This window comes from Solanum tuberosum, unplaced genomic scaffold, assembly GCF_000226075.1.
Source record: "Solanum tuberosum cultivar DM 1-3 516 R44 unplaced genomic scaffold, SolTub_3.0 scf00297, whole genome shotgun sequence".
Classification (NCBI taxonomy): domain Eukaryota; kingdom Viridiplantae; phylum Streptophyta; class Magnoliopsida; order Solanales; family Solanaceae; genus Solanum; species Solanum tuberosum.
The window spans coordinates 767,096-778,923 of record NW_006239220.1 but is presented as its reverse complement, the minus strand read 5'-3'; the positions used below and the strand labels follow the sequence as shown (position 1 = coordinate 778,923).

General features: G+C 34.3%; 1 protein-coding gene across 1 annotated transcript; it reads right to left on the bottom strand.

Annotated features, from left to right (window-relative positions):
• Positions 1–2,904: 2,904 nt before the first annotated feature.
• Positions 2,905–10,925, bottom strand: LOC102598765 (NADP-dependent malic enzyme, chloroplastic). The gene is made up of 20 exons (XM_006359414.2): positions 10,719–10,925; positions 10,053–10,321; positions 8,763–8,883; positions 8,585–8,659; positions 8,177–8,328; positions 7,979–8,084; positions 7,740–7,805; positions 7,048–7,143; positions 6,874–6,945; positions 6,707–6,790; positions 6,478–6,576; positions 6,142–6,189; positions 5,970–6,023; positions 5,780–5,878; positions 5,605–5,694; positions 5,404–5,481; positions 5,236–5,310; positions 5,024–5,114; positions 3,386–3,514; positions 2,905–3,307 (listed from the first exon to the last, which is right to left on the bottom strand). The coding sequence occupies exons 1-20, from the start codon at positions 10,746–10,748 to the stop codon at positions 3,219–3,221; spliced, it is 1,923 nt and encodes a 640-aa protein (XP_006359476.1). The 5' UTR covers positions 10,749–10,925; the 3' UTR covers positions 2,905–3,218.
• Positions 10,926–11,828: the final 903 nt, after the last annotated feature.

Below are 11,828 nucleotides of genomic sequence, written 5' to 3'. Positions count from 1 at the left end.
AATAATAATAATCTGAAATGGAAAACCCCATAATATTACTTCAAGTTTTCGGAAGTTAAAACACAACTTATGTAAATACACATTAATTATTAATAAATATTATCTCTATTAAACACTATTCTTATATAAATATTATCATATTCTATTAAACACTATTCTTATATATACAACAACAACAATAATAATCTGAAATGGAAAACCCCGTAATATTACTTCAAGTTTTCGGAAGTTAAAACACAACTTATGACATGAATTAATATAAATACAATGAATATTTGTATTATTAAATGATAGAAGAAAATCAAAAGTTTTGCAATATTTAAAACAATCTCTTCAAATACTCCTATAGTGCAAAACTATAAAAAAATTCAATGAATTATATTCATAAATTATCTTAAATTCTAAGTAATAACTACTATAAACATTGTTGCAAAACTTTTGATTTCCTTCAATCATAATTAGCATAAATTAATGATGAATTTTCTAACTTGAATAAATTAAATTTATCTTATATAAATGGACATTTAGCATATAACTAATTCTCACTATTTGGATGAAACAATATAATATATAGTAGGTGTAAACTTACCAGGTATGTAACAAAAATTCAGCCTTTCATATTTTAAATATGAGTCATTTAGTTATTATTTACTAAAAAAATTATTGTGCTTTTTATGTTGTGTTTCTCACATGAATGAAAGAACAAGATAATTTTGTTTGGAATGCTAAGAATATTGTCGTCATATATAGTTTATCAAGCTTTTGGAATCTTAGTAATACTCAATAGTATAGCAATATTTATCGTCTTCTTATTTAGCTATCTCTAGGAGGTAAGCATAGAAAAGTTGGTTCAATTAATTTCTTAAATTGTATTTGTGTTATATATAACTTCTCTTTGATTTTTTTTCTACTCATCGTTACATTTTTAAAGTACAGTTGTGTAGGAATCTTGCAGATATCACTATGTACATATTTCAAAATGATCATGAATGTCGAAGCTTTATGACTTTGTTTTCTTTGATAATATCTCTAATTTATTGATAATGATCATTTCTTAAAAATGATCTTGCCTCTATAATTTGTCTTTTGACTTCTCTATGTTGGATACCTTTAAAAAGGGGGATTAATTCAATAATATTTAATTTACGATATGCAAATAAGTCATAAAGGAACGAGAAGAATCATCTATTGATTTTTGGATCTCTAATACATAATTAAAAGTCCTATTAGACTAAGAACATTCTATCTTCACAAATTTTAACCTCGCCTTCCATCCAATCCAAGATCAAAGGCATGCGACAACTATCGCCTCCTTTATAATTGTTCACTAATTTAGTGATATGACATTATTTTGTTTTATTCCAACTACATAATAATCAAGTCTTCACAATTTATGGATAATAAAGTTGTCAAAAAACTGACTTATAATTTAATTGTTCTTGCGAAGAATTAATATGGATTACACGTGCAACACACGTATCTAGAACTAGTTATACTAAAAGTGGAAAGCTCCTGACCTCAAAGTTGGATTACGACTTTACCCTTTAGTTTAAAAAAATTTTTTTTTTTATTTTTATAGTACGACTTTACTCTTTAAGTTTAAAAATTATTCCTTTTATATTTTCTGTGTAAAAATGTAGATACGTTATCTTAAATAATAAATACAAACACATTCATATTTTTTTTGTACAAAATTGGACATATACTCTTTAGTTATTGTAATAACTAATATTTCCCCTGCTAATTCGTTCTTTATTCAAATCTTCCAAGTTGAATCATTATCCTTTATGGAGTCATAATTAATAATCCGTTTCTTCCACTACCAACTATTAATATATTTGTAGAGTACATAATATAATATATGATATTTTTGTATCCAGATCAAATTGATGGTGTCTAACTAGTGCAAGTAAATTGAATATTAAATGTTAGATTGATCGAATAAAGGTAATAATTATTTGTAACTGTCATTTTTCACATTCCACCTTAATTATACAAGACACCAAAGCTTCAAGTCATTTGGTTATTTTTCTTTTTTTCCACAATTATCTACTCTTTTTGTTTGTTTTATTTTGCTCAGCTCCAACAAAATGTCCAGGTAAATCTATTTTTTTGCCTTTTAGAAAAGTTTATTTTCTGTCAATTGTTACCATTTAGGTATTTATATATCTGAGTTATATTAAGATTTTTTATTGTATGTTATCTAATTAATTTATTTCTACTTTGTTAATTTCATTATATAATATTATTATTTTCACAATATTATGTAACAATAAATCCTCCCAAAAGCCTTCTTGTCCTTCTCGTTCAAGCCCACTTGCAGTGAACCCTCCGATGATAATTTAACTGTCATCATCCTATTGGTGACCCTCCTAACCTCTACCACTTACTCCTTCAGCTCTCTGTCTACTAGAATGCCTACTCAATTTTCCTTCTGAGTACCACAACTTATACTCATCCACATCCCGAACCTTAGTTCATACCTATTCGGTTTCCTGAACACAAGTTCTATTAATCCTCCTCTTGTTGAGAATTCTCACTATCTCAATAGACTCGTCCGTTAACGATCTTATATTCCAAGAGCCTACTCTTAGCCTCGCAGCTCTTGTAACCCCCTTACCACCCCTACCTCTCGCCCCTCACCCCAACCCCGTCCCAGAACATGACCCTAGTCTACCATGTAACACCAGAGCCACTAAAGCTAATAAACAAGACTAGTCAAGGGTTTACATTACAACAAGTGAGGAGTCTAAAATACAGTTCAAGACAAGAATCAATGGAGGGATAAAAACCTTAAAGTAAACATACCAATCCAATGCACTAACAAGTCAACGAGTGACGAGTAGTAAAGAAACTCAAAACAAACAGCTCCAAGAGAGGAACGAAACAGCAAGACACAACCAATGATAAAAGGTTTTCGACATTTTATATAATCACCCTGAGACAGTTGTGTTCATAATTAACAATATCAATGAGGCTCACTAAGATTTTATGCTGCAAAGTTCCCTACATTTAAGTCTTAACGTAATCAAATATTTCACGAGTACACCATATCTGCAAGCTACCGTATTTTCTTTTCAGTCGCCTGTATATTACTAGCAGGATCGAACATAAATTTTAAGAGCAAACCAACTAAAAAGAGAAAGGAATGACATCAATAACTAACTAACACTGGAAGGAACAATGACTAATTTTGAAGCAACAATATCTTCTCTGACTCAACGATAGCTGCGGTATGCGGGGCTGTACATGCAGCTCTCTGCATATGCAACTAGGTCCTTGGGCTGCGGTAGACGAGTGGCCAAACCTATTAAGCAACAAAATGGACAGAGTTTAAGAAATATGTGTTAGGCATGTGAATCTTCTTTCCAGAGGAGAAACATACCTAATTCATATGCTTTAGCTGCCACTTTGGCAGCAATATGCGCTGAAATCTTTCTTATGTTGGAAAATGGGGGGTATATGAGTCCCTTTTCGAAGTTCTCTTGAGAAACTTGCTCCGCTAAAGCTTCCGCTGTTTCAAAGAGCACAATTGGAGATAAAAGTAAGACCTTATGAAGCATAAAAAACTAAAAAGAATAGTCATCTTCCACAAGTAAGATGACAATGAATTCTCGCTTATATTTTTTCGTGTGGCCATCTGAGTCGGGTAGTAAAGTTGTTTGCAAAATATAAAAAGTGGCTAGAAGGAACTGCAGTATTACAAAGGAAATGAAGCTACTTCATAAAAGTGTAAAAACTGTTTTTATCTGTGCACCAAACTCGGAAGTGAGAAATTTAAACAACTGAAATGGTACTCCTCAGAACATCTGAAAGCTTGTTGTTGTCTGTCCCTCCAAACTTAAGGATAAATGAAGCTTGCTAGAGGTGTCGTGTTTGATTACGTGGTCCATGTTTGACTGCATAGGAAGCATGTTCTGGACTACTAGCTAACTATGACCTTGTAATTTGATTGCAAAATCTTCCTTCATAGTGTTTATCTTATTATTCAACCTTTTTTAAAGTATGAACTAAAACGCAGAGGTTCGCAACTAACAGCTAGCTCATGGAAACATGTAAATCCCAGAGACCTAGACAGATGAGCAATTTCATAGAATCAAACCGCAAAGGTGAACCTATTTTTGCAATTCCATGGACAATCTGTTGGCTGAACACTAATCTCCAAGGTTTGCACCTACTTCATTAACCTCTAACCTCTAGGCTACACCCTTGGATGCTATTGGTTACTATGTTCCTCGAACTCTGGTGTGGGTATCCGATCCGGGTGTGCATCTAGACTAGAGGTCTGATCCTTCCTAATACAAAATTTTAAAATTCAGGCTTACGAATACGGGTGGGGGAATTCCGCTAAAATAATTCAAAATTCTAAAAAGATCTATAAAAAAACCTTAAATGTTGTGGAATGCTAAGTTGCACAGACTCTTTCACTTTCGATGCCGCGATTCTCCAAAAATAAACTTTTGAAGAATCCGAAATGCACCCATTGACATTTTAGAAGAGTCCGAGAGACATAGATGGGATGTAGCCAAAATTCAATCTTTCATTTTGACAATTCCCCAAGTAGTAGGCATTAGCAGGCAGCACCTAAAATTCGACCTTTCATTTCCCATTTTTCCTTCAAATTTTGTCATGGATTGAGGTCAAAGTACCCGATCTCGATTGACCACACCCTTACCAGTACCATGTGTCGACCAGATGCGGTGGCTAAAATGAAGAGTCCACGCAACATAGATTGGCTGTCAAATTCCTTTCTTTTAATAAGTAATGGCTGTCAAATCTTTTACCACACCTAAGGAGAAAGGCTGGAAAGATGTTTATGGCAAATTATATCAGTGACATATGGCATAGAGTTTTCATCCAGAAATAAGGACAACTCACCATTCCACCCCTCTAAAAAGAAAACAACGACTGTACGTAAGCTTGTCAGTATTTTCCCTTTTCCTGTTGCTCAATTCCCTCATTTACGTATTTATGGAAAAAAGGGAGGGGGTAATATTGAACTACAACAAATTCCACAACTTACAGGCTACGAGGAGCATGTCATCGTGGACGCGAATTGCACCAGAAATTATCAGTCCTAGACCAAACCCAGGGAAAATATATGCATTATTTGCCTAGACAAGGAAAAGAGAGAAGTTTAGTATGGATCTTGCATAAGTACTGATAATGTAAAGAGATTTACCGAAAGAAAAAATGATGATAATGGAAAATAGCTAAGGGTTTGAAATCTCTGACCTGGCCAGACGCATAGACCTTCCCGTTGTACTCAACTGGAGCAAATGGACTCCCACTAGCAAAAATGGCTCGCCCCTGAAGGAGACATGATAAGAAAATTACACGGAGAGACAAATATTGACTGTGTAAGAGACTGACTTCAAACATGAAAAGTAAACAGTATCTCACCTCACTCCAGCTATAGGCCTCCTCAGCAGTACATTCAGACTGTGATGTTGGATTGGAGAGGGCAAAAATAATTGGTTTCTGCATGACATAAAATTGAAGGAAAAAGAAACCATCAGTTTATTGTGTTACATGTTAACTACACAAACTGGTTGAACTACAGAAAGTAGCTTTTCCTATCCAAGTAGGGCTTCATTATCTTACCTCATTGAAGGTTGCCATAGCTTGTACAACTTCTTTAGTAAACGTTCTCCCAGCTCCAGAAGATCCAATCAAGACCGTAGGCTTAATTGACTGACACAATATGAGAATTGTGAGAGGGAGGGTGAGAGGCGGGAGGGGAGTTTTGGGGTAGAGGAGGAAAAAATAGAGGTACCACCTTCACAGCATTCACTAGTTCTTGTACTGGTTCGTGGTCATGTGCCCAGGGCCTCTTAAAATGTTGAAGCATCTCCATGCGAGACTTAACAATCAGCCCCTGGAGAGAGGACATATGGATGCTTCAATTGCATACAAAGTGAGGAAAATGATGAAAATAAATAACAAGTCTGATGAAGGAAATTTAATACCTTAGAATCCACCATCCAAATTTTCTTGCGAGTCTCTTCTAGAGGGATTCCAGTCTGTACAAGAAAGAGTAAAGTATAAAGGCTTGTAAAATATCTTCATATTAGACGTAGCTGAAACTAGAATGGAAAGAGCTAACTTAAAAAATGACAATTGTTCTATTTAAGTCCAAACCTGCTTTGACATCTCAAGAGCTATGAGTTCAGCTATACCTGTGCCAGCCTGCATTGACAACAAGGTGAATGGGATACAAAATGATCAATTGATTGAGGCAGAAAGCGTGATCAAATCAGAAGAAATACAAGCAGCTGTTGAATAATAGCTAAAATCTTAAGAGCAAGGAACACACAGAGCAACTTTAAACAGAATCCATTTTGGTCTTACAGTACACGATACTTTGTGACGATCAAATTTTCAGTATTCCAGTAAGACATGTTATTTCTAGGAAATAATGGCAAAAGAAAGGTCACAGTTCAAAGTGCAAGTCAGCAGTATAAGTGATAGATGTACCTCTCCTGCTCCAAGGAATAAGAATGTATGTTCAGACAAGCTTCCTCCAACCAAATTTAATGCGGCCATCAGCCCAGCAAGGACCACTGATGCTGTCCCCTGGAACAAAAACAAGATAATATGTTTGCAGTTTGCTAAAGAATTTGTGTAACAAACAGAAAACATCCACTTCCTACTCCAAGCACCCGTGAAAAGAAAACAATAACAAATTAAGGAGTCCTTGACTTACCTGTATGTCATCATTGAAAACAAGGTGGCTAGTTCCATACTTTGCAAGGAGGTCAAATGCATTATGATTTGCAAAGTCTTCAAACTAAAGATGTCAATAAACAAAGTCAGATTATCAAGTATAATGTTTAAGTGCACTTATCTGCAATTTTTCCAGAAAATATCTACCTGAATGAGCACTTTCTCCCCATAATTCTGCTTGACGGCATACATAAATTCATCTAAAAGTTCGGCATATTCCTGAGAATGGAAAAGAGGATCAAACAAGGAACATTAAGGAAATATTACATCTTCTATAAATACAAGGTAAAGTAAGCATGATCAGATATCAAGTTTGTGAACCTGTCCGGTAGCTCTTCTTTGCCTGAGTCCAATGTAGAATTCATCGTTCAACAAATTTTCATTGTTTGTACCCACATCAATGGTAACGGGCAAACACTGAAAAGAAAGAGAGGATAATCAGGCTTTCAACTGATAAGACAGAAAAAGCAAAGACCAAACAGATAAGGTTATATGACTGATAAACCTAGTACTCCCACCATCCCAATGAATGGTAGAGTTGGAGTACGAGAGTCCTTAAAGTTTTGAAAATGTACATTTTTAGAAACTCGCCAAACATTTAGACAAGGAAACAGATGTTCACTCTTCAAGTATTAATAGTGCAACACAAATTGGAAGATAGGAAATATATTATATTTCAGCTCTGTGTGCTCATAGCATATACAACAGAGTAAACTATAACAGGAGACTACGAAAGGTGACGACCGGGAAACTGTCAGATACCGCTCAGACTGTCAAGTTAAAAACATTTATGCTCAAATTACAGCTTCATTTGGCAAACATCAATCAGAAAGGAATTCACAAACTTACACAACGAACCACATAATATGAGTCTATGACAAGGGGTTACTGGATAGAGTGATAAAGTGAAATCCCAGAACTCCATATAGATACAGTAGTGTTTGTGGAATAAAGTATTTGTGGATACAGTAGTATCATCTAAATTCCAACTACTGTTATAAAGAGAAACTTACAGCTGAAGGGCGAATGCCTCCCAGAGCAGTGTATAAAGAGAGCTTACCCACTGGTATCCCCATTCCCTGGTAAAACGTAATGACTGTTATAATATGTTAACAATGACAAAGAAATACATTATGGAAAAAGATACATATAGGTCCAAAAATGAACTGGAACCAATAGTTAAACTGACGGAGGATTTATTTGTCCTGAAAATAGAATTAAGGAACTTCAACCAAATCAATACACAATATACCTGGCAACCAAGGTCCCCAAGGCCCAGAATTCGTTCTCCATCAGTAACAACAATAACTTGAATTTTCTTCTCAGGCCAATTTTTTAGTACCTCATGAATTTTGCCTCTGCAAAAAGCTAGCACATATTAGTTTTAACAAGAAATAAGAAATGTCAAGCCTTTAATTTGAGAAGCTATATAGTGCATTCAAATGCTTACTTTTCTTTCAAGCTGATAAAAAGACCTTGAGGACGCCTGAAGATGCTACCATATTTCTGGCATGCTTCACCAACAGTTGGAGTGTAAACTATTGGAAGAAGCTCCTCAACATTGTCAATAAGAAGCTTGTAGAATAGCCGCTCATTCATTTCCTGCACCACGATTCATACAACAATAAACAAGAGTATTATGAAGCAACTAAAGGCGGGCATACACGTGCAGGACTTCTGGACTTGAGCTGAACAAACAAATGGTTTTACATTTCCCAGTGTCACCACACTTGAAAGATTATTATACACTAATCATCTGTGTTCTGCTCAATTTAGTATAACATAAAAGAGCTTGACGCAAAAAAAAAACCTTAATTGCAGAAAGTATTTAGAACCTTAAAATCATTTTGTTTACTACCTGAAGATCCATCATGGCCATGTATCTTTGAAGTGGTACATCATACTTACGGATGCTGTTCATCATTTTCTTGACCTGTGACAACGAGTAGCACAACAATGTTGTTATTGAACTTTCATCTAATCAGATAAAGAGAGACACGGAAACTGTAGGATCTGTAAAATGCAGAATATACAACCTGAAGGTCATGACTAATTACGACAGGAGGAAGAAGACCACGCAAATAGTGGGCGTCTCTCTCTCTCTCAGAGAAAGCAAGGCCTTTATTGTAGTGTGGGTTACGCAACAATGAGAAACCACTGCAAGCAAAAGAACACAGTATGTTTCAGTGCGCGTAAGTAAAGACAACTTCTGAGATAGTCAAGTGTCAGACTAACGCTTGAGCCTATTTCATTAACATGGAAGAAGGAATTGTTAAATGAATGCTGAAAAGAGATAATCTTTGTAAGAAAAACAACGACATGGAAGTTCAGCCCTTCTAAAAAAAGTACATAGAGCAACTGCATTTATGATATCTCAAGAAGGCTCAAGAGCAGGACGTATTAAGTCGAACTTAATGCAGAACGTCTATCAAGAGCAAACTGTGTTTATGATATCTCAAGAAGGCTCAATGAGCAACTAACAACTTCAATAGATTAAGATATAAACATATAATATACTCGAACTAAATGCTCATATCTTATAATTGTTGCATCATCTTAAATTCTTGATGCTTTTTATTGAAATCACTTACTTCATCAAACAATAAATACTCTAACTTAAAATGGAAAACTCAATCCACAACAAGGCTTATAGAACTAGCCCCAAATTCCTGGGATCGCTCTTCGGAAACAGTGTCTCGTGGTACACTCTACCCTCCCCGGACCCCACTTGTGCGACCTCACTGAGTATGTTGTTGTTGTACCCTAGGTGACTGTTGGAGCATAGAGGCATCATACTTGGGAAACAGTATCTGTAATGTAAATTATAGGTGAGTAAAGATAACAGTGACTAACACAAAATATGTCCACCCTTGGTTTACCAAAAAGACAAATCCCAATAGCTCTTAAGTGGGGACAAAAGATTAAAATTTAATTGTAAGAGAAATAGAAGAAAAGCAAGTGCCTTTATTTGATATTAACAAAACATCTATATAATCAGATCATGCATATGTAGACAAAAGGTTACTAGTCTAGCTGTGATGAAAGCTCAATTTCTTTTCTTTTTTTAATTATACAAAAAAAGCCAGAATACAAGAGCCTCTAAAACTAGATAACCCCATTTAGTTGGAATGACATGAACATCCATCTCGGAGGTCACAGGTTCAAGCCATGAAAACAGTCTCCATATACAATAAACTCTTGTGGTTCGGCCTTCCCGGTCCTTAATTAAATTAATCAAAACCCATCTAAATCTTAAACTTAACCCCCATCTGGGAACAGAAAGCATAGGAATTATCGACTCAAATTCAAAAGAAGTAACTTTTCACCTAGCAACAGATAAGGTCCAAGGTGTGATGGATTGATCTTCTGTGGCACTATCCTCACCATAAACGTCTTGAACTCCACCAGTGACAGTAGATTTAACCTCCATCTCAACCGGTGCAGCACTTTCCGTCAAAGCATTCTCCACCAATACACTAACACTTCCATCTCCAGGTTTTCCGTTTGAACTCACGGCGGCTACCACCACCATAGGAGCTGAAACTCTTCTGCTTGACTGAGTCAAACATCTTGAAACCCCAGATAACGAATTGTTCTGCAAAATACAACAAAACAATCACAATTAATAAAATATAGAAAATGAAAAATTGTCCATAAGTGAACAAAAACAGTAATCAACAACTTTCAACTCAATTTTAAATATGGGTATGTCTAAATCAATCTGAATGTTCATGAATCACAGCAAGTTTCGTTTTTTTTTCATTTTCAGTGGAAAAAGAAATCTGGGTGTTGTTCCCTTTTCCTTATCCTATCTCTATCACTCAAAATTAACAACTTTCAGCTCAATCTATGAAAATGGGTGTCGTCAAAAACTCAATCTGAATCAAAGAATTAACAATCAATCAAGACAATTTCTCCTTCTTCTTCTTCTTCATTTCATCTGACTGTGAACAATCAAAACAGAGATTTAAGAAATGGGGTACTGGTATTACCGTAAAACTGGTGCCATTCAAGGAGAACATGGCTGAGTTTTGAGCAGAGTGAGAGAGGAGATTGTTTGTGATAGATCTGCTGAAGTACTACTCTTTATCTTCTTCTCTCCTACTTGTCCTCGCAACTCTGCAATTGATCAGGGCATTTTGTAGCAACCAAATTACCACTTTTCTTTTTTCACTGTTCAACTTTTTCCTATTACACCATTTACCCCTTTTTCGGACACGCTCCCAAATCCCAATAATATTTTCTTTTATCAAAATTTGAACTCGAGATCTCTGTGTAATAAGGAATCACTTTCACACCTCATAATAATCTATGTTGGTAACCCTGCCTCCAAATGAACCCAACTAGAATATTTATTTTATTTCAATTTATATAATTTATTATTTATTTAGTTCATGTCAATAAAAAAAGATTTTTAGCTGCATATGTATTTATAACTTATTTTAAATTATAATTTTAAAAAAATAAAAATAAACTTAGTGTAAAGTTAAACTAATTCATATTAATTGAGATGGATGAAATGTAAAAGAAATTACTTTTCTATTTATAAAGCACTTTTTTGGTGTGTTATATAAAAATGAGTTGAGGTGTTTTATTAAAATTCGATATTTAGATTATTAATTTTCCTTTTTTGTTAAAAATTATATAATATGTGAGACTATTTAAAAAGGGATGATTTGTTTTCCTTTTTAGTCTATTTGAAAAGAATGACTTTTTTTTTGGCAACACGTTAATTTCAGTTTTTCATGTGGCATGTTTTAGGTCATAAAATTAAAGGATATTTTTAATATATTTGATATAATTTTAATTTTTTTAAACTTCGTGTTAAATCAAAAAAAAAAATTAGAAGGAGAGGAAGTATTATTTAAGTTCCCTATTCAATCCAAATATTACTTAAGAATTTGCTCTTTTAATACTTAGGCAATCCAAATATTAATCATCTTTTAACATATTACCTTAAGTCCTTAACATAGATTTTAATTAAAGTTAATGATTGTAATTTTCCAACTAGAAAATATTTATTATTTTATGAAAAATTTAGTTATAATTTTAGTTTGTTGAATTATGTTTGCTTCTTCCTCCCTGTTGTCTTAAGCGTAATA